General features: G+C 43.0%; 1 protein-coding gene across 10 annotated transcripts in view; it reads right to left on the bottom strand.

Moving 5' to 3' along the window:
* The window catches only part of LOC105488993 (SAM and SH3 domain containing 1), a 350928-nt gene that overhangs the window by 25750 nt on the left and 301166 nt on the right, over positions 1–24012 (bottom strand). For 6 of the 10 annotated variants that reach the window (XM_071096570.1, XM_024795154.2, XM_024795157.2 and 3 more), the window contains 3 exons: positions 11576–11708; positions 5628–6463; positions 595–669 (listed from right to left, as the gene is read on the bottom strand). In XM_071096570.1, the coding sequence (XP_070952671.1) occupies positions 595–669; positions 5628–6463; positions 11576–11708 (1044 nt within the window). Of the gene's footprint in view, positions 1–594; positions 670–5627; positions 6464–11575; positions 11709–16822; positions 19498–24012 lie in introns of those variants that run through there. The other 4 variants (XM_024795158.2, XM_011753540.3, XM_024795160.2 and 1 more) reach the window with 3 other exon arrangements.

Below are 24012 nucleotides of genomic sequence, written 5' to 3'. Positions count from 1 at the left end.
TGTCCCTGGACTATGACCCCAAAGCAGGTCTGAGGGGCAGACACCTGGGCCTGACACCAGATCCCTGAGCGGTCTGGTCTGCTTTGGTCCCACGGAGACTAAGTTCACTCCAGGACACCCCAGACCACAAAACCCTAGGCTTAGTATAGGCCATGCGGGGCCAGGTACTGGGCCTGTAATAAGACTGGTGTTCCAAAATGCCAGCACATACCCACAGGGATCCACTTCATGGCACTATGTGTGTGTCGTAGTTACGTGCTAGAAACTAGCAAGAAGAAAAGGCCATGTGCAAAATGACTCAGACCACAGAGGCCAGACTTATCTGGATTTGTTACTTGAAGAAAACCGGAAGCAAAGGCACTAAAGGAACTATGCTACTCAGGGAAGGAGACGGCAGTGAGAGTGGTCATTATTCATTCCATGTGGAATGGTGGAGTCCGTAAGGTGAGTGAAATAGAGCTTTTCTCTAAACGTGACTGAGGATTACCAAGGAAAACAGTACCCACTATCAGTTCTCAAAGATGCTCAATGGTCAACTATTGTCAGCCTCATCGCCTGAATCCATATCTTTTGCTTTCCTCCAACGCTACTCACCATTGGGTCAGAATTATTACTGCCAACATGCAGAGAGCGATTTGTCAAGTCAAATCCTCCAAAACTGCAGGTTCTCTGTGGAAAAGAGGGCGGGGCAGAAAAACTCCAGTTATGCTTAAGCCAGCCGGTGGTGCACCAACCCAACAGTCCCCATTTGCAGGACATCTCTGAATCACAAATACGTGTACAGGATGAAAGTAGAACACGAGAAATGATGAGAAAAAAACACATGAGTCATGTCATAAGGAAACTTCACTCATTTTTCCCTTTCACAGGCCACTGGAACTCTGCCCACCCCAGAAGTCTAGAATCCTCTTAACATGCAAAAACCAACCACTTAAAAAAAAGCCTAAAAAACAACAACAAAAAAACCATGAGTCCAGTGCTGTGAGATTCCCTGTCTCCAGCACAGAACTTCCCCTAACATCAGCTACATTCAGTAGAGAGAATGAAGGGATATGTGTTAGAGGATCCATGTGCTCAGGCATCCTGAAAACCCAGGTCTAAAATCCCATGGCTCTGACACCAACAGCAAGCTTTTCAAACAGACTTTCATTTTGTTTAGTTTTAAATCGCTGAGAAGAGGAGGGGGAAAGGTTATGTTTATAGTAGTCCAATCAGGCCAAGAGAATTACTCACTCACTGCTTCCCCATCCTAGCCAAAAACGCTGGTAACTTTCCCATCTAACTGACCAAGTTAAGTAATGATGACCCTTTTCTCTCAGTGAATGAAGATGCCACATTTGCCCAGAAAGAAAACGGATGAATCGGTGACTGTCTTAGACCACACTCTTTAATTTCAATAGGACAAATGCTGATGTTATAAAGAATGAAAACTTTATTATCCTTTTAGGTGGTTGCAAAACTTCACAGAACTGCTTATATCTTAGTGATTTTTGTATTTGCAGAACTTGGTTCAAATTCACTGTTTTTTTCTAGTAAAAGCCTCTGAGCGACCACCCTGCGCCCCGCAACGCACATTAATGTTACAACTAATTATCTTTTTTAAACATCAGTAATGAAAGTTTAATTGTAGATTCAGGGTTCAATATTTTGTATTACCAGCTTCTCAGAGAAGTCTAATGAACAGCTATTAAATGGAAGAAATGAACAGAAAAGTACAATGTATTAGGTTGGTGCAAAAATAATTGCGGTTTTGCCATTATTTTCAATGGCAAAAACTTTGATTACTTCTGCACCAACCTAATATACTATAAGTATTGCTTATTTATTTAAAAAAAATATATATATATATAAAATTAACTGAATTGATAAAGTAGAAACATCCTAGAAAGAAAATGCCTAGGTTTTTGAAATCACAAAAATCTAGACGCAAATCCTGGTTCTGCCACTTACTTGCTGTGTTATCTCAGGTAAAGTACTTACACTCTCTGAGCTTTAGATTAATTATTAAAATAATACTTATATCACATTCGAAGCCTTCTAGCGCACTGCCTGGCACAAGGCAGACACTCTACGAAATGCTGGTTTCTTCCATTACTTTTCATTAAGGCTGTACTGAGAATGCGGTAGTCATCCTGGCAGCTGTTATATTGAAGTTGAGGCTTAGTTAACATTATAAATATGCAAATGCAGAGGTGGAGCTTTGTTCTGGGCCTTACCATCTAATCTGGGAGTTCAACTATAAAATCGGAGCATACCAGGAATGGGCCACAAAGTGAGAGATGGCCACTGGGGTACAGGGGAAGGCCAAAAGATAAGGAAAGCATTTCATGACAACTGACATCAGGATGACTCAGAGCTGTTCTTCTTCACCAGTGCTGCTGCTGCTGCTGTTTTAAATAATCTACTCCCAATTTATTTTCTAATAGACACTATCCTAATTCTATATTAAATATCAATGAGCAATGTGATTTCTTTTATTGTCAACTTAACTGGACCTATATCTATTCTATAGAAAGAGAAAAACCTTTCTGCACAAACATATTCACCAAATCACCTAACTGGGTAAGCAATGTTATGACCACCTCTCAAGGCTAATTTTTAACATTAACTTTCTCTTTCCAGCTTAAAATGCCACGTACATTTCCTCCTTCTTGCAAAAGCAGTGATTTTATTCTAGTTTCTTTCCTGTGACTCAGGGCTTCACAGACACGGTATGGCGCCCAGATGCCTCATTATTGTATGGTTTTGCATGTCCCTGCTTTAAACTACAGCATCTACTGCAATGTTGGAGCCCGAGTTATTTCTGATGCATATGAAATAACTGACAAAGAATTTATGTGGAAACTATGACTGCAATAAATTAGAATCTCACTTAAGTTTTCATATGCCTATTGTATGCCTTTATTTCTAAAATGAAAAACTTAAAGAATGGACTAGTTTTCTTAACTACCAACTAAAACGTCTTCCAATGATAGACTAAGATATCTGGAATTGATTCTTTTTAACAGTGGAGGAGTGACAAAGAATATAACAATAAAGATTGCTTGAATTAATTTCTAGCTTTTTCTATAAGATCAAGTAGTTCTTTAACAGCATTCCTTCAAAAGAGAAAATGGTCTGTAAAGAGACTCATAAAAAATAAATCAGTATATCAACCAACCTTTAACATTGATGACCTAAATAAATGAAGCCTAAATGAAGTTTTTTTAGTTCATACACCTCCTGTACTGATAATTATAAAAACACTTTAGATAGATGCTTGGGATGAGGAGGGCTAGTCAATGGAATGGTCATGCAGTTGGAAACACATGTTTTGGGTTGAATTTAAAAATGGACAAAATTGCAAAATGTCATGCATGTCTGTTCTCTCAAACAAAAATTGAATGACCAAATAAAATACGAGACAAGTGACCACTTCCAGCGAATACAAAGCATTACCATTTCCCTGAGGTTTCATCAAGCAAATATGGCATTTTTGAAAGACAAAGAGATTGAGGTTGAAGAATAAAGGAAACTTTTAGATAAAATGAAAGAAATACATGACAAGGAGAATGGAAAATAACTTTTTTAATAAATCTAGCAAAGAAATAAAATTAGTCCCTTTTTAAAAAAGTTATTTCTATTGTAAGATAGAATGCTCATTTCCTCTTACATTCTCTGGATAAATAGAAAGTAAAATTTTGATTGTACAACTGTACTACAAGAAAAGGAATATGCAAACATATAACTTCCTATTGAACACATAGTTTTACAAGTGTTGAAACTGTCCATTACTGTCTCAGGCTCACAGTATTTTAAAAAATACTCAGCTTCAGACTGATACTTGAGATAGGGATTACACAACAGCACGTTAGGTGCGGGTGGTGCCTGGAGGGATTACACAACAGCACGTTAGGTGGGGGTGGTGCCTGGAAATGAGCTTGCCCAGATGTCTATACTCAATGTCAGTGAAGAATTAATCACTGGTCCACAACGCTAACTAGCACAAATCCCAGAAATATAACTTCTAGAGACAAAGCCCTCATGGAGTTATAGTAGGAATCCGACAATAAGTAACATGAGAGGCACATCAACAATTCAAGGTGCTCCAATTGGGAAAATTCTCAGTATTACATGATGTAAACTCAGAGGTGAGTCATCAATTAACAGAAGAAGTGGGTCTGTTCTATCAAGGTCATGTCAAAAGGTACAAGAGCAGACGAACTGGGCAGAACACTTCTGAAAGTAAAAAATAAATACATAAAACTAAGATTGGTTATTTTTCAAAATATCTGTGAGTCAGAGCAAACCAGAGGCTGAATGAGTGAGAAAAAGAATTGTTATTCTAAAGCAAAAACTCAATCAATGAAAAACTGTTGCCATGATACAGAAAGAGACAGAAGAAAAGTTCCTGCTACATACTAGCAGTATTAAAAGTATTGCAAGAATTACACCAATATGAAAGGACAGAAAATAAGATCTAGGGAGGAAGTCAACACGTGGAAATACTTGGAAAATCCAGGGGCTAGGAGGGACCTAACGATTCTTTTACAACAGAGAAAGTCGTTTTAAGAATGGCATTGACCAATCCATCTTTACTTTCACAAAAGCAGAACCCGACTGAATGAATTTAAATTACACTAATTGTCTGGGGAAGAACATCCTGTTCATGAATGTGAAGGCCCCCTGGGAAAACCACTATTGAAGGATACTCTACTCTTTCAGATCTTTAAAAGGGCCCACAGCCAACCGTCCTGAGCAGATCAAGCAAGGTGCCAGGTGACAGAGGGCCAAGAGCTCTACTTCCTCATTGTGCACCATTTTATATGGGCCACTGTGCAAACTAAAAGTTAGGTGGGAATTTCAGAAGGAAAAATATCTATATTCTGAAGTTCAAAGTAAGTCATGCCTTGAAAATAAATCTTACTAGGTCTCTGATCAGCCAGTATTAAAAGTGAAAAACATCCCCTATTCTTTCAAAGTGAGTACTTCATTCCTTGCTGAGTACAGAAGAATCTATAGGCTAGGGGAAGGCATTTCCAAATGTTGATTTGTTTATAAAGATAAGAACATTGAATAGACTTAAGTAAAACAAAAAGGCTCCCATTTTTGTTGTTAGATTTACCAACTTTCTGCTTGCCTCTACTAATAATATAAATGTGCTTTATAATGTTTTCAAATCACCGAATTGGTGACTGTGATGATGGCAGTTTTTCCATGAGCCTGCTCCTATTGTTTTAATGTTAAAACCAAGAGCAAGCATCTCTTTCCAGGGTGAAATGCCCTTCTGTTTTGAATCAGCTTCTTCGAGGTCAAGTAACACAATGGCCGAGAATCAAGACAGCCACTCCTGGAGGCAGCCAAACCCCACCCCTGTACCCTGGAAGCCCCTCTCTGGATCAGCTTCAATGCTTATTTTAATGGGCACTCAAACAGCTTCATCTGACAAGAGGAGAAATGGAAGAGAAGGTGAAAGTTGCCTGGAAGTGAAAGCAGGATTTGAAATTAAAGGTGATGGTGGGATGTGCCCTGACGTCATGAGCAGGAGAGAGGGGAGAAAGCCAGTCCCCGCAGAAGAAAGGCCATAATGCTTGACTGCACATCACAGAAATGACAAGGCCGTCCTCGGGACCATCTTTGTGACTCACAGACTTCTGGTGGATTCTCAAGAGAACCCTTTTAGTACAGCGGTCGACCGTGGCGGCCCACTTCCTCTTTGCCTCCTCATCCTCCTCCAGCAGGCACCGCCTCAGGTCCTGTCTCTCAGCCTTGCTCAGGGTCCTGTCTGAGGCAGGCCGCACTAGCTGGGTCAGGTTCAGGTGGCTGTACAGGCTCCTCTCCACCACGTAGGTGATATTGAACTCGCTGACCGAGGTGCGCCCGCGCACCCTCCTGCCGGGGAAGCCACAGCTCCCGCCCCCTTTGCCTTTCTGCCGGAGCAGCTGCAGGTCACAGGTGGTGCTGGTGATGCCTTTTCTGGAGGGACGCTGGCAGAGAAAAGCTCTGGAACAGGAATAATTAGTATCCGTTTTCTTCAAGCGGATTTGCTTCCGGACACTCTGAAACTCCTCCAGGGACACCAGAAGGTGGTGCCTGCGACGGTGGTTGTCATAGAAGCAAACACCATCTGTACTTACCCCGTGGCTCAGGGACCCGAGACTCTTCTTCATCTCCCCCTCGGTGAGGGAGCGGGACACTTTCTGGGCCTTTTCTTCTTCTGGGTAGGAGAAGAATGTCCCCATCTTCTTGGGGGGCTTAATCAGGCCCCGACTCTCTCCTTTGCTGAAGGTTTTGACCAACTTCCGGCCAGCCCCCCAGGTGTCCAGGCTGCTGGAGGATGGAGACGTGGTGAGAGAGTCTGAGTCATCTTCGGGAGGTTTCTCAGGAGAGCCATCAAAGAAAAAAGGCTTCTTGTGCACACCAGAGTAGAGGGCGGACCGTTCATCCAGGACCGGCGAATTCTCGAACACGTGCTCCTCCCCACCTGGAGGGAAACCAACAGAATCTCTTGTGAACACACCTTTGCATTCTTGCATACGTCTTTCTTTACACCCACCACCCTGCAAAAAATAAGCTAGCCCATATAGATAGCTAGCCCACAGCAATATCTTTCTCCGTATCATGACCCTCTTTATAAACTCAGCTCCCACTTACATATGTACAGAAAAATGAAAATATACTGTGAAAATATATGGTTTCACATGAGCTTAACGTTAAAAGGTTTCAGATGTGTTTTCTCCTTCTTTAAATATCTTTGTAGATCTAACACCTTCACAGTCGTATTTAAAATGCCATTTGCAAAATCCAAGCTAGCCATAATCACAATATGCCTTAGCATTTCAAGATAATGCCCTCCCCAGTTTGTAAATGCAACCCTCTGAAACTAGGAATCAGGATCTTTCCCCCTTCTGAAAGGCACTCCTTTATGTTGGCTCTGGTGACTTTTTATAGTTGGAGTGTGATAAATGTCATATGGCTGACAGTGATTGTTTTATTGGTACATATGCCATTTGAGCGATTAAATCTCCAAGGAAGTTTTGGTGGGGAGAAACACTATAAAGGGTTGTATCCTGCAAATGTGACTGACAAATCATCTCCAGCTGACAGGCCAAATGTAAAAAGTCAGGAAACTCAGTGATCCCGGCCAGATACTCCCATCAACTCAGGCCTCGCTAGGAAGCAACAAGGGCGTTTAAGGGCCCTGACACGCAGGCAGCTCCAGGGTCCCACTGGTCTCAGGGATTCCAGCTCTTGAAGCCCTCACTGGAGCCAGGTGGCAAGCCAAGCCCTCCAGAGCCCAGTGGAAAGGTTTGGACTTGCTGGCAGGAAAATCGAGTTCTTTTCCGCATGTGTTATGTGAACAGATGTGAGAAAAGAAGTAGGTCAAACTGTGGGTGTAGCGATCCCAACTGGCTGTGTCCCTTTAATTATAGGGAAACTTTGAGCTCTGCAGCTTTCCACCCGCTGAATTGTGAAGAGGAAAAAAGGAAAAGTTCCTTGGAACAGAAGGATGGCACTAAATATACCAGCTGGGACGAGGGCGCCAGTGTGTGGTAAATGTCAGAGAAAAGGGGAGCTATGCTCAGTTCAGAGCAAAACTCAGAGGGGGAAAGAACAGCAGCAGTCCTTTAAAATTCTAAAAATGGCTTACTTTCCCAATTGATGGGATTTATAGGTACAAATCTAACAACAACGAAAAAAAGAACAGCTGCTATTAAATACAACCAAAGGTCAACTTTACATTCATGTCCAGCAGACGTTGGTGGGGAGGGTGGGAAGTGGGAAAGAAGATGTAAAAATCTGCCTGGCCCATAGTCCCCTGAAGAATCAGGGATCTTTCAGGGGGACTTTAAAGGTAGGATTTGGGGTTCTAACAGAAATTCACCAGCCCAGAGGCAGGGTACAAATACCCTGGAAGTTTCCCGCTCCTTCCTCAGGACACCTGACTGACAAGGTGTGAAGACCAAGGGTTCTTATGCTGTTGGAAATAAAAACGGCAACCTCTTCTAGTTACAGTCTACCCTCCACTTCCAAGAAGAAGTGACTGAGCCAAGACTAGAGGCACAACCTGTGGCAGGGGCAGCCCAACCATGGACTTCTCTATTAAAGAAGTCGAGTGTGGTTGTGGCTTCACCATCTGCCCAGGTGTCCATGCAGATGTGCAAAGGCCCTTCTCCACCCATAGTCCTAAGGGGTTTCAGAGAATTCAGGTGAGTCGACCCTGCGTATCCTAAGGATCTGTCACTCAGCAGCTGTTTTGGACATTTTCCGGGCTCTGTGCTTAGGATTGTCATCAGAGATTCCAATACTTTGGTGTCACATCTAAGTCTGGAACCAGCTGGTGAACGCATGTCCATGACGAATGTAGCTCTATTCTCGGGTTCAGGAAAGTCAGCATCTGGTAAGGGGTTGTGAGGGATATGCAGTGAATGCTTCCCAAGAGGCTGCATCTGCTGGTGCTGAGGGCAGGCCTCCTGTAGTGCAGGCTGTAGTGCACTGGGCCTGACCAGCGGCCTGGAATCCCAACCTTGACCTGGACTGCTTGAACTTGGAGCATTTCTTCTCTCATCCTTCTCTGACTTAAGCATACAACTCTCCTACTGGAAGAGTGACCGTCAAGATGAGCTCACTCCATCACATTTGCTGGGATTTCCTTCACATGAAGGCCTCCATCTATCTTCTTCAGCTGAGACTGGCTTACCAAAGGCAAGGTGATTTTGGCAGGAGGAGAGAGGTAGGCTGTGGGCTGACTTAATGCCAGGAACTCAGGGGTATGCTCTGCATTCAGCCCGACTCTGCCACTCACAGTTCCATAACCTTGGGCAATTACTTCCTGGCTCTGAGGCTCTGTTTCCTCATCTGTAATAATGCCTACCTATCTTTCCATAATATCCCTGGCAAAGCTGTTGTGATGATAACAGTAAACATTATCCTCATAAAAGAGTTACGTGAAGGTGCTGTATGAGCTGAAAAGCTTTCTACAAAACTGGTGATTCATTCCTGGAGAGAACTGAGTGCGAGCAACGAGGGAAGGAAGGGCGTCCATTCTACGGCAAAGACACAGAAATGGGCAGGTAAAGGGCACTGATGTAGCCTAGATTAAAGACTGGCCAGGGTTGTCCATGCCAGGATAAGGACTTGAAACCCAGGGTGCAAGGGTGAGAGTGAGTGAAGAACTGATCTCTCTCTTGGCTTTCCAAGGACTTCAGACCTGGTTGGGGAGAGAGGTGGCAACGGAGTGAGAACACACAGCTGTCAGGAAGCAGGCTGCCTGGACATCGTGCTGGGCCTTCTGCTGGCTGGTTGAGTGGCCAGGAGTCAATTACTTAGCCTCTTTGAGTCTCAGTTTCCTCATTTCTGAAATGAGGATGGTGTAAGTGCTTACTTCTGGTAGAGGATGACATTAAAGAGAACATAAAATCTAAAGTGTTTGGGAAAGTGCCCGGCACGTGGCATGCCCTCAATACACGATAATTATCATGCAGACAACTTGGTATTAGCACAGGCACGCAGGAAGTTAAAGGATCAACCCTTTGTAAGTCCAAGGGCGGGGGAGTTGGGGGGTTGTCTCCTGGAGTATGAATCCTTCCTGCTCTGCGAGATGGACAGGGGCCAAGGTAGCCTCTTCCAAGTACCACTGCCAGTGAGGACCCTCAGAGAGTTCTCTGTTGTGCAGGGGTTGGAGGAAGTTCCAGTTTAGCGGGGAATTGGGAGGTAACCCAAAGCAGGCGCCTTGAGCAACACACACACCTGGGGGCCTCTCCTGAGAAGACGGTGAGCTTGGCCAATGGCAACTCAGCTCCCTGACTCATCAGATGCCAGAGTGTACCTTAGGATTGGAGCTCACTAAATCCGTCTTCCATCTGTGAAGCCTGATTTGTGCCCAGATAAATTAAAGTTCAGAGCCAGAATTCCATATGGTTATTACTTTTTACTCTAGAGTTACCCCTTTCGGTATATTTTTCCTTTTCAACCAATGCCTCTCAAAGATAGTTGGACTGATTTATTCTGACATAAATATGCAAATTACAATGTTTGTATTTTTAATCATGTTATTCTAGTGGAAAGGCTGCCTTAACACACCACTATCATGTGTGAAGGGCCCACGGGGGAACAGGCCCAGGACTAGGTACTTTACCCACATTATCTCAGTTATGGATGAACCCCACCCATCTATTTGTTATATTTGAGACTTGATTTTGGCCGAGTGTTCATGAGATTTGTTACAAAGTGTGCCCTTAAAGTTGAATGTTGGCAATCCCATATGGTTCTCCCTAACAGTACCAACTGACACTGTCTGTGATTGCAGTAACGGTCGCCACAGGGTACATTCAATACTGTGGAATTCACAACTGGTGGGCAGGTATTAAAACACCCAAATGTAAAATCAGCATTGTATCCAAATGTAAACAGAATTACCACGCAAAAAGATACCCTTATGAAACCCCAGAATTGAAAACAACCCTAGTTTACGAAATTGGCCATAAAGCTGATTTCTCTCCCTATGTTTTTCTTTTCCCTTCTAATGCTCATTCTCTCACAGTTACCCACTTAGCTTCAGTATTATTCTAAGGGATTTAAACCCATGAATAATAGCAAACACAAATTAAAAGCAGCAATACAAACAAAAAACCCTTATCTTTGCAAATAAGGGGAAATTCATTTCTTTACATGACTTTATTTTATTTCTATATAACAAAAATGCCTCTACAAAAATAATTTTAAAACCTACATGTTAAAATTTGGAATTCCTCACAATGTAGATATGACATTTTAACAAGTAATGTGCTTTTTTTAAAAGCACATTCTTTCCAGTATTTTTATCCAGTTCAATTCTTATAATTTTTCAAACAGAAAAATCTTATTTTTTAATTTTACCTTTTTGGGGAGAATTTATAAGATACTGCAAATGCACATTACTAACAAGAGAGATGAATAAGGTTGAGATTTGAACTGTCATAATTATACTTCAAAGGCTAACTATTCATTTCAATAAATCCAAGTTGATGTCTCTTTTGACATTATTGTTTCACCTGGCTAACTCCAGCAATACAAGTCTTAAAGATTCCCTTAGAATCCTAGGTCCTTAAAGCCCCCATTTGAATTGAGACTTGAGACTCTCTACAGGAAGAACAAATCATCCCTGAGAAACTGAAAGGGATATTAGGTGCTTTGATTATTAGGCATTTCTTCAAAATGTACATATATGAAATTTGATCTAAATTCACTGAGCAAGAACCATAGTCCTTTTTGGGATTGGAGACTCATGTGAAAAAGTTAGAAAGTTTATATAAAACGGTATAAGCTCATACATGAAGCTATACTACACCTCGAGAAAATTTCCATTTCCCATCTTTCAAATTTAAATGACTAAGCACCCCAAACGCCTGACACCAGGACCTTTCATTCCATCACATCATCGCATCTGAGCATCACTCTTCTGGCAGGCACAGTTCTGCTAGATTTAGCCAGAGCTCAATGCATTTTCCACTTGAAATCGTATCCCTTTTCTACTGAGAAACTGACCCCAAATGATTTCTTTTGGAATAACCAGGGTGGAGTTTGCCTTTTTTTTTTTTTTTTTTTTTTTTTTTACCTTCAGTGCTGGGTTTTTTCATTTCTTCCACCCTAATTAGTTTCTTTCTGACTCTGCGAGTGGAGTTTACCAGCTTGTGTAACCTCTTAAACTTCACCGACTCCTCGGTCTCATCATCCGATTGTTCTCTTGACTGGCAAAGAAACAAAGGAAAAGTTAATCAGGTAATTGCTCCAAGCTTTGCCTGTGCGGCTGGATATAGCTGGCCTTGCTGCCAGTCTGATCCTCGGCAGCTCTGTTGCTGAACTTGGGGAACCAACAAATTTACCCAAGAGGTTTACAAAGCACCACATACCATCTTAAGGTCTAATTCGGGGTAGAATTAGGTCCTAGGCACGGAAACACACATCCTTGCCCTCAACTGGCCTGTGGTGGCATCTGTCTCAGCTACTTCCTTGTCCTCTTTTAGGAGGACTCTGGCAGGACTCTCCCTCCAATGCTGGCCCTGTGATTCCAGTTTCACTGCTGTGGTTTGGGTCAGGCTCTCATCTGTCTGGCCCATCAGGACTTGCTGTTTAACGTGGTCATCAACTACTTCTCCAAACCAAAATTCTGTTGACTTTTTCCAGCCCTCCCCCAAAAATCAAAAACAGCAGGGCAGGAAAGGGAAAGAGATGCAAACAGCCTCTTCCATCCCATTGGCTAAGACTGTCTGCCACATTGCAGCCAGCCCTTCCGCCTCTCCCGGCTCCTTCTAAGGGATCACAAGGCGAATGTGAGGACAGACCCTGCATTCCTCCAAGAGAGACAAGGGAAAAGGCTGACCTTTCAGCCATACAGTACAGTCCATATTCCCCACAGCCCATTGCACTTTGCAGGGAGTCAGCATGCTCAGGCCCAGCTGTTTTCCCTCAAGTATCAAACATTACAGAGAGAGGGAAAAAAATCTCTCTCTGCAGCAGTGACCCAGGCTAAAAACAATCCTTTCCTTGTGAAGGAAATGAGGGTTTCATTTCTAAGTCAGCTCCAACATTCAATATGCAGCTTCCTCTGTTGTATCTGTTCAAAATGTGAAACAGCAAAAGAGGTCTCCGGCTAAATGAGCGTGCAGCACGGGTGCATGGGCATGCCTGGGAGCAGCCGCCTCGGCACACCCTGTGCAGCGGATGAGCAATTCCAGCTCACATCGCATGTCCTGACAACAACCTTCTCTCCATTTCCTCCAACCCCGTTCATGGAATAGTAGGAAGACAAATGCCCCAAACGAACACACAAAACAAAAACAAGCCCCATCTCTGAACACGAGTCTAATGTAGAGACTTTTTCTCCTGAAGAAAAGCTCTCACTAATCTCAGTGTTACAGACAATAAAACAGATAAGCAAGAGTTGCAGATAATACCTCAAGAGAAGAAGAGGTAGAGTTTCTATGCATTACTTAGGCATAAAAATGGTACATGTTGTGAGTCCTCTTTGCACTATGGCACAAACATTAGTAAGGATAGTAAGGGATATAAACAACTGATTTCCTGGCCTCTGCCCTCACCCTGAAACTCAAGGCATGGAGCCATGGTACTTTCTCCCCGTATGACTATCAGCAAACTGTTCACCCACTTGTGGTTAACTATAAACCTAACATCAGCAAGTCACCAGGCAGAAGTGTTTCTCAGACTTCTCTTCTGTAAAGTGTATCGATATCTATGTCCAATTTCTCTAAAATTCCTAGATAAAATGTTGCCTGAAAGTGTCAGAATTAAAGCTAAGTACTGGGTACCTGGTAATAAAGAATGGGAACTGGACTCCCAGGGCAGAAGCTACACTGGATGCTGGCAATTAGGCTTAAAACTGAAAATTAAAAAAAAAAAAAATTAGAATAATAAGTGTAGTTCCTAATACAGAATGGTATTGTCTGGTTTGAGTTTCATTTCTACTTGGTTGGATTGTTGACGTGTGATGAAATGGCTGGAGCGGTCAACCAGAGGAATGAGAACTTGGTTAACCCTCATTCTGGGTAACCAGCACCTGAAAAACCCACAGCGCATGGAATTACATATAAACATTTAAAAACATTCTGCCCTCTTGATGTAGCTCAAAAGCCAAGCAATTCTAATGGAAGAATAATCAACATTATGTTATAGAAAGTCTCTGTAACTATCAATGGGACAAACCCAGAGTATGTCTCTCACCCTCACATTTAAAAATGTTGAAATCAAATGAAAATGCAATAGGTACAGATTGTTTGTAATCAAAATATAAGAAGCTGTGTTATAGGATGAAAATTACTGACGTGTACACCTCATACCTAGTTTGCTGGTTGGTGGTGGTGGTGTGGGTATGTGTATGCATGGGATAGTGGGCAGTAAGAAGAGAAATGGGGTATAGAAAAAAGTAATACAAAAATTTTAGTCCACAAAGACACAAATCATTATATGCAGTAGAGTGAACTTTCCAAGGAGAAATCAAAATAGTTAAACCAGGACAGTAGATTTAAAGGTGTTGCCTTCCTCATAAAGTCCTAGTTTCCTCTGCCCAGATTCACTGTGGCAAAAAATAACATATTTCAGGTACTTATTTAATTGTTTTCACAAGTTCCATTTATTTTTGAGAAACATACCTTTGAATTATACCTTCGAATTATACTTCTTTATACCTTTGATTTAATGCTATTTTAATTTTTCTAGAAAAATCAAGATTTGGAGGTGTTTGTCATTGACAAATCACAAACCATGGCAACCAAGTCCTTCTTTTCCATGATTATGTTTTGGACACTAGACAAGATAGATGTGGCACAATTTATATGAAGAAAAATGCAACATAAAACCCAGGTCATCCAAGAAATGTGTGTGTGTGTGTGTGTGTGTGTGTGTGTGAGAAACAGAAATTTTCCTAGAAGTCAGGCTAGAAGTTACTTAAGTTCAACAACCTATCCCAAGAATGTATTGCTGCATCCATGATATTGATGGAGAGGTGTTGACTTCTCACTTCCTACTGAGTACAGAGGAAAAAAGGCTTGTGAAATATTTGCCTTTGAAAAATTCTCTCCAGCTGTTTTAACAGAAAAACGCTGTAAAAGCCTTGCATTTCTTCTAAACTGGAGAGTAAATCTTGAATTCCTCATGTCATATTTCTCTTTTTAAGTATATTCCACTTCCCAAATGCTGAAAATAACATAGCATGTCTTTCTTTTTTTTCTTTTTTTTTTTTTTGAGATGGAGTCTTGCTCTCTCTCCCAGGCTGGAGTGCAATGGCGCGATCTTGGCTCACTGCAACCCCCACCTCCTGGGTTCAAGTGATTCTCCAGCCTCAGTCTCCTGACTAGCTGGGATTACAGGCACACACAACCATACCCAGCTAATTTTTGTATTTTTGTAGAGATGGGGTTTTGCCATGGTGGCCAGGCTGGTCTTGAACTCCTGACCTCAGGTGATCTGCCCAACCTCGGCCTCTCAAAGTGCTGGGATTACAGGCGTGAGCCACCATGCCGGGACAGCACGTCTTTTTATTCAGGAAATATACCACCAGGGATGGGGGCTTGAGAATTTTTATATTTATAAATATCAAAAATATATAATTTTTAAATTCAAATACTATGTATATTTTAAAAGAAATCTTCCTATGTGAAGAACTTTGTAGAAGATAGAGGAAATCTGCATTGTATATAAAATAAATGATTGATTTTAGGAAACAGGCTCAGCACTATTATAGAACAGGTTTTAAATAAACTAAAGTTAGAAAATAAAAGTATATATTCACACACATTCAAACATGAGATAGTGTGGCCTCCCCTCCCTTGTCCCACCCTGGGTCAGAGTTAAATAGCTCATCTTCTAAACGAGAAGGTGAGCTCAATCATACAGACAGCTCCTCACCAGAAAACCTTCAAGAGAAAAAGGCAACTTATCCCACCAAACATTGTGGAAAAGTGGATTTCCAACACTGTAAACAGAAACATTTGATTTCCAGCCTCTCCTCTGCAGACTTTTTCCAGCAGAAAGCCCATATGGCTCAACTTTTAATTACTTTGGCTAATGCTATATGTAGTAATTCTGTGGTGAATGCTTAAGTGTTTCATTTCTGGTTTCCATAGCAACATTACATCAGATTGCAGACAGCTGGCTCCACAGTTTTAAACCATAACAAATTGACCAAGCCAAGACACAAAACTATAGCTGCTTTAAAGAGATAGCACACCATTCGCCGGCCAGACCGCTGAATGAGAAACCTATGGGGCCCGTTTGGCACCCGGAGGAGGGTGGAGCCTCCCTCCTTCCCAGCTTCTTTTGGAACAAGTGTATCCTTGACACATCTGCAATGTTCTAATAGGAAAGACATGGAGCCAGCGTGGAGAACTTTTTATAACACAGCTATACGCTGGATGATCAGAAAAAAAGGAACAAAATGAATAGCATCTGTAAGTACAAACATTTGTGTGCTCACTAAACGCATCCCCTCACTGCTCCAAGTAAACCTGTCACTGCTGGTAGGTAACAGATACTTCACCGGACCCTGTAACAGTTCTTGGGACTACAGAGTGCAGAGTAAATCCTTTCCAAAAGCCATATGGCACAGCTGTGCAGGCACAGTGGCAATGTGCTGCAATAAAGGTTAAAACAAACTTGCAAGGAGCAACTAGACCCTTTGGAGGACTGCTTGAGACCGCCACGCTGATCACAGGATTACAACTCTGCCCTTTGCAGAAGCACTCTCACTCAGCTTGTTTCCCTAGCTCAAAACACACAACACGCTGTCACAATTAACACCCAGACTAAGCCCACTTATCTCCCCCGGCGCCACATAACACCGAGAGATATTTAAACATTTCTCAAAAGCAATTTGAAACTGGAAATGTACTTGCTTGTGAAATTCACACTGGTCTGTCTAACCTAGCGCATGATCAGACATATATGCTTCAGCTTTCTAGGTCGGCTGTGCCACAGCATTAATCTTAAAGTTAAGAGAAGGAAGCCAATCAGATATAAGCTTATGAAAACCAATGTGCAACACTGTCTGAATGCAAGTCCTCCCCAGGAAAAGCCTCCACAATTCACAGCTGAGCCATATATGCTAATTGTCTCAAATTCTCAAAACAATATTCACTATTCTCCAAAAGTTACGCATTTTCACTGGTGAAAATGCCAGGCAAAAAAGTTCAGGGTTACCAGGTAGGGAAGTAAACAGAGGAAGAAGGGCAAATTTAGAGGAATTTAAGAAGGAAAGAGAGAGAAACATAGGCAGGAGCAGCAAAAACTTTTACTTGAAGCAACAGAAAACACATTCTTCCTTTCCCATTAAACGCATTCAGTGACTTACCGGCTTCGGCATTTAGCAAGTCTAAGGGGCAATTCTGAAGACGTCCGGTACCTCCCACCCCCCTCCCCACTCGGAGAGTGTCTTCACTCTTGTGGCATCAACTCCGCAATCTCAAAATTAGGATTAGGCACTCCTGGAACATGTCTCTGTGGAGTTACATGATCAGGCAGGCTCCGCCGTCACAGCTCAGTATCCGAAGGAGAAAGGGGAAGACACTGGATTCAATTAGCTTCTTTCTGCTTGCTGACTGATTCCCCAGTCGCTTGCTAACTGCATAACTTGCAAGAAAGGCATAAGTCATCAGCTCTAAGCAAATCTCCTATTCACCACAAGGAAAAAAGGGAGTGTTGTGCATGGCCAACAATCCCTGTTTTCACTGAGGAAGGCTCTCTGACCTCCTGCTGGCCTCCAGTTCCTTAATTACTGTCTATGGAATTCCAGAGACAGAAAAAAGAACGCGAGAATCTGAGCAAATCCAGGACAAGGAGGACAAGGACTAACCCTTAAAAAGATCTCTTTTGCAGACATTCTTCTGAACACCCCCTTAAGGGAGTAGTCTCAATTGAAAATAGACACCTTCTGATGGCTATTTTTGAAATTACTGAATTAAAACTTATGATTATGGTTTTCTCCTAGAGTTGTCACTTTCTCTCTCCCCATTCCTTTTTAAAATTTTAACAACCAGAGTAAATGTAGGATATTTCCCCTTCATTGGTGCTTCTAAAACTCTCTTAACAAATTGTTTTAATGCCCATTTCAAAGCATCTGAGTTCTCCTGCATTCTAGAAATGTGAGCATGAGGACTGTGTCACAAGATGATCATTTAATTTTCTCAAGGATCTCAGGGGAGCCGCTAGGCACATGCTGTTACTTAAACAGAACATTGTCTAAACAACACAGGACTAAAAACCCATACAAAGTCTCCATGACGTGGGCTGCAAGTCACGTTTGTCTTTTCAGGGCTAAGTCCATTTACTTGGGTAAGTCACTTATTCCCACAGCACAGTTTGAGCTGCTTGTTTCTAGATGTCCCTCCTATTGGGTGAGTCTTGATGTATGATGCTTGAGCCCATCTCTTTATAGGACACCACACAACATAAAATACCTAGCTACACAGGACTCAGGGATGCGTATGAACCACTGTCCCTCCTTAAAATGACAGAAATTTAGAGTTTACCTAAACTAAAAACAGCCAGGCACAGTGGCTCACACCTGTAATCCCAACATTTTGGGAGGCTGAGGCGGGCTGATCACTTGAGGCCAGGAGATCGAGATCAGCCTGGGCAACATGGTGAAAACCTGTCTCTACTAAAACTACAAAAATTAGTCAGGCGTGGTGGCATACACCAGTAATCCCAGCTACTCAGGAGGCTGGGATAGGAGGATGGGTTGAGCCCGGGAGGCAGAGGCTGCAGTGAGCCAAGATTGCCCTACTGCACTCCAGCTTGGGTGACAGAGTGAGACTCCGTCTCAAACAACAACAACAAAAGGGAATTGGAATACGAAGCTCCCAAGTGGAGGCTCATGTTTTACCGTGCACACGTTACAGGTTCTGCATCAGATCACCAGAGCTCCATCCCCTTTTCCTCGGCTCTTGTCTTGCTCTTCTTCCCTGGGTGGGCTGGCGTCTCTCACTCCTTGCCAAGAATTAAACTCCCTTCTCCCACTCTGTCTTCTGCTCCGAAGTATCTCCTCCCAACCTTTATGGAATTTCCTCTTCTTTCTCCTGCAAGGGCTCACCACACCTTCCCTACACTGCCCAGTTCCCCGTTTCACAAACTGATTCTCCCACAAACTCCCCCTCCCCTGCCACCACCTGATGGCCCAGGTGCTTTCGTGATGTTGTACTTCTAATACTTGGATTTGTCCAAAGCTCACCATTCCCAGGCACTGTGCTCCACATCTGCATACATGATCCCATGTCACAGCAATGGCAGGGGCAGAATCTGAGACTGCATGGTTTTGCTTCTGTGCCACTACCTACTCAACAAGGCCTTTCTTCATCCAAGACTGACAACTGTGCTGCAAAGTTATGCCTACACTTCCTTAAAACTGAGTGTAGGCATTTTCCACTGAATTCCTTCATTACAGGATAAAAACGAAGAAAATGAGAGTACCCCAATCAGACTGGGGTAAAGGGAAGGGGATTAGCCCAAGGTCTCAGGGGTTAGAACAATCTGGGTTTCATTATCAAGTTCTCTAGCAAGTCACTTTACTTGTATGGGTCTTAATATTCCTGCACATAAATTTGGTATAGTAACATTTTTCTTACAGTGTGGTTGTTTTAAATACTATGTACATGAAATCTTTATTGAACTGGAGTTCAATAAGGACTTGATATTTTTACTCTTATTATTATTATTACTATTATTATTATTATTTGAGATGGAGTTTTGCTCTTGTTGCCCAGGCTGGTGTGCAATGGCTCAGTCTCAGCTCACTGCAACCTCCACCTCCCGGGTTCAAGAAGTCCTCCTGCCTCAGTCTCCCAAGTAGCTGGGATTACAGGCACCTGCCACTATGCCCAGCTAATTTTTGCATTTTTAGTAGAGATGGGGTTTCACCATGTTGGCCAGGCTGGTCTCAAACTCCTGACCTCAGGTGATCTGCCCGCCTTGGCCTCCCAAAGTGCTGGGACCACAGGCATGAGCCACCACGCCCAGCCTTATTATTAAGTCTGCAGTCTTCTATTCATAACTCACTAGAGTTCAGACAACACCTAATTTTCACAAACTTTTCTCTTAGGTGCTGTGTAAATAGCAAAGACCACTTAAAAACCCAACAACCAGGCAGGGCGCGGTGGCTCACACCTGTAATCCCAGCACTTTGGGAGGCCGAGGTGGGCGGATCACGAGGTCAGGAGTTCGAGACCAGCCTGACCAAAATGGTAAAACCCCGTCTCTACTAAAAATACAGAAATTAGCCGGGCGTTGTGGCACACATTGTAATCCCAGCTACTCAGGAGGCTGAAGCAGGAGAATTGCTTGAACCTGGAAGGGGGAGGTTGCAGAGATCATGCCACTGCACTCAGGCCTGGGTGACAGAGCGACACTCCATCTCCAAGGAAAAAAAAACAAAACAAAAAAACAGAACAAAACAAAAACAACCAACAACCAGCCAGGCACAGTGGCTCATGCTTGAGCCACTGTGGCTCATGCCAAGGCAGGCAGATTACTTGAGGACAGGAGTTCAAGACCAACCTGGCCAACATGGTGAAACCCCATCTCTACTAAAAATACAAAAATTAGCCAGGCATAGTGCATATCTGTAATCCCAGCTACTCAGGTGGCTGAGGCACAAGAATCGCTTGAACCCGGGAGGCAGAGGCTGCAGTGAGCCGAGATCATGCCACTGCACTCCAGCCTGACTCCGTCTCAAAAAACAAAAACAGAAAAAACCAACAATCCTTGTACATGTGAAAGCTAGTCATATGGCCAGCATCTGAGGCTGGTTCTGGACAGGCTGTTCAGATACAGAGAAGACTGAGCCGTGTTTCTTCTCTCATCTCTTAAGACAGGCAGTGAGAAGCATCCTAGGGCTCTCTGGAGGATAAAACGAGACCTTGAATGTGAAGCCTAGAGCTTGGCAGGTAGGGAAGTCTTCGTTCCATGTGAAATACACATGAAGTTCGTGCCCTGATTTATCCAGATACTTCGGAGAGGGTGGCAGGAAGGATACATCCCCACTTCTTCCCCCAAGCGGCCTCTCCTCACAGCACAGGACTTGGGGAGTGTCCTAAGAGGATGGGAGACAGAGCCGACCTTGTCCACCCCTTTTTAACCTCACTGCCACGCCTCTCAGGGGGTGATTCAGGTACTTACCGAGATACTCGATGTTGGGCCCTTTGTGAGGACGCACCATGGCTTGACTTTCAGAAAACAGGAGGCTCCCCAGGCCAGGAGCCTTGTCTGATCTCCTTGCATTCCTAGTACCCACCCATAGTAGACCCCCCCATAAATATCAGTGCGATAACTGTGGAATGAAGAAGTTGAGATTCCCCAGCCCTGTGGCTCCCAGCCCTGGCCATGTGTCAGAGTAAACTGTGGGATATTTGAAAGACTAGACTGAGTCAGGCCACCCTGGGAAGCTCCCTGGTGAGGGACGGATTGGGGGATAGACTTTGTGAGGAAACGCCGCTGCTGGTCCTGTTCTTTGGGTGGCGGGCTTGTACACAGTAGGTGTGCAAATTTGCTGAGAAGGGATTTCAGTATTTGACTCCTCTGGTGAGGAATTGTTCCTCATTAGCTCCTTGGAACAAGGTCCAAAAGCCTTATGGTGGAATATGTGACTGTGCATGGTCAGATTCAGTTTCTGGTACATCGTGCTCCATTCTTCAGATACCACGTGGTGGACAGGGCATCAGAGTACCTGGTCCTCACCCCCTGCTTCCTCGCAGCATCTCAAACACCCCATGCCCATCACTGCCCTGATGGCTCCTCTTCTGCAAACAGCTCTGCTGACTGCATCCACACCCCTAACTCCTACACATCCTTCAAGTTTCAGTCTGCATATTGCCTCCTCTGGAAAGCCCTCCTGGCTTTGCTCCTCATCTCCTTTAGATTAAATATATTTTATCCAAGGACTTAGCACATATATTGTCATGCAGACAATGAGCCTGACCACATTCATTTCCACATCTGTATGTTAGTAGCATTTATTGTTTCTGACTACATATGACATATATTATTAAAAATTTGGAGAATGCAAAAATGCACAAAGTAGTAAGAGAAATGACATATCATCCCATACTCAGACAGAAAACTTGCTAATATTTTGGTTTATGCCTTCCCACTTTTTCCCCATACACACACATATGCACACACACACAAAATATACCCTGATGTTTCTGGATGTTTCCTTTTTCTTTGCAAGAAAGAGTGATCTTTGACCTTTACCTTCTCCACCTCCTCTAGTCACTATCAGTGTCCCAAAATCCTCCCTCAGATTACACGCACAGTCTAAGTGGAAATAACACATCTGCCTGTAAGTGGGGACCCTCTCTGAGCCATGGCTGCCTCAAAAGATTTTCCTTCAGAGAAACCCCGGACCCCTGGTGTATACCGTAGCCACACTGTTTTATAGCCCATTTTTTAAAGCTCTATGTTTTGAACATTTTCACATGTCAACAAATATTCAAAACAATACAATGTATTAATGATACAGCAGTATTTAGTCATCAAAGTATACCATAATTTACTGATATCATGGTCCCCATAATTAGACATTTGCCTATTTCCAAATAATCCTGGGATGCACACTTTGTGGTAAAATTTCTAACATATCTAAACACTTTTTTTTTTTAGAAAGATGATTCGATTGTAGAATTGATGGGTAAAAGGGTGTGTCTTTAAGACTTTTGATACATATTGACAACTTGCTCTGAAGAAAAGTTGTATTGTTTTAAAATCTCACAAGCAGTTACCAACACTGAGAATTACAATATTCTTTTCCACTCAGATAAATAAATATCTGTGTTTGTGCTAAACAGATATTTCCTGATTGAAATGAATGAATGAATGAATGAATGAATGAATGAATGAATGCACTGATTCAAGGCATCAGGAAAGGCAAGGAATAGCAATAGGAGGAAGCCAACATTCCCTGGATTTATAAACGTTATCATCTAGAAGTCTGAGGGTAGGGAGAGCCCCAAGAGAAGTTCAGAAATATGATTAATGCTAAGGTCAACCGTGACAACTGCATGAGAAAAACACAGAGATATAGGAATTCCGACGTGGGAGGACTCATCTCTGGGTAAGGAAATCGAGGCACACTTCCGTGAGGGGAAGAGGACCTGCCATGGGTTTAGGGACATTTCCATGTCCCTACATGAGTCTAGTCCAGTATTTAGGTGGTCCTGGGGCCCTACTTCTCCCGCCCACCCCAGCCCAACCTTAGATGCCCTCCTATCTAGACAAAGAAGAGCTCAGCTGATGTTGCTGCTTTTATAAACAGCATGTGACACCAATCAACAAGAGCTTCCCGGCCCTCCTCTTCCCCAAGCTTGATTTCGTAATCTCTCCAACATGCCTGATCTCCCTCCATGGTCCAAACAGTGATGCACTGAGAGTCCCTCCCTACCTTAGGGGCACTGCACTGATTCTGAGGCCATGGCAGAGGCCTTTTGGTCACAGTCATCGGGTTAATGTGTTATTCTTCGTGCTTAGAAAAATATTAGTCTCACTGTTCAAATAAGTTAGAGTTACTTTAAAGTGTGTTTATGAGTTGCTAGAAGTAACAGTAGAAAATATGAAGCACATTGTGGGTAATTTTTTTTTTTTCTTTTATCACAAAGGAGTCAGGGGAGGACTCATTTGTTTAGTAAGAAATATTTTGCTCATTAGCTGGTGACATCATTGTCCTCTGAAATTAGGAGATTTTTGTGAGCATATGGAAAAAAAAAAGATGAGATTCCATTCTTCTCCCAGAGGTGCAGTGGAACACTGAAATAATCTCTGGCAGTTTCAAAATTAACTAGTTGTTGCCAGATTTGAAGAAAGAGATGGAGGAGGAGGGGGCGGCAGAGAGGAGAAGATAATTACATGATAGTTTTATTTGGAAAAAATATGTGAGAATTTGAGGTAATATTACCATTCCCTAGGGGCAAAGGCTTGTCAGCACTTAATTCACTGAAGAAACTGCTTTAAAATTTAACCATAAAACCAAAGGAGCAGCAAATGGATGTTATGTTCCCTAATCAACTGTAATCTCTTTCTTAAACTCACGAACTTTGAATCGTTTTTAATCGCCCCCATGAGGAGAAGGGAGAAAAATACAAAATCTCAGGAGTCCTACAGCCAGATCTAGGGAGGCTTAAAACAAAAGTGCATCCTCCCACCCCAGTTCTGCAGGATGCCACAGAGCAGAGAATGCCTTTCCTCCTGAAAGGGTCGGGGGAGAGAGTGGTAAGTAGAGGAAAGAGGAGTGGCTTCTCCTTCACTCTGTAAATCTTTGGAAGACATTTCTGCCTGGGGCTTTGTCACCCTGACCATAGGTCAGAGAAATGCGTTGTTTCATATTAAATAGGTGAGTTAGGAAACAAAGTGTCCACAGCTCTACAGGTCCCTCTGTTCAGAGTGGGGTAGTGTTATCCAAAGCAAATCTATGGGATCAGACACACTGAAGACTAAAGCAGAACACCAAACCCACTCATTCCCAAGGGCATCCAATTCTCACATGCCATGGAAAAA

The sequence above is a fragment of the Macaca nemestrina genome, chromosome 5 (assembly GCF_043159975.1).
Source record: "Macaca nemestrina isolate mMacNem1 chromosome 5, mMacNem.hap1, whole genome shotgun sequence".
In the NCBI taxonomy this organism is placed as follows: Eukaryota; Metazoa; Chordata; class Mammalia; order Primates; family Cercopithecidae; genus Macaca; species Macaca nemestrina.
The sequence above is the reverse complement of the archived record's forward strand: the minus strand, read 5'-3'. Positions and strand labels throughout refer to the sequence as shown.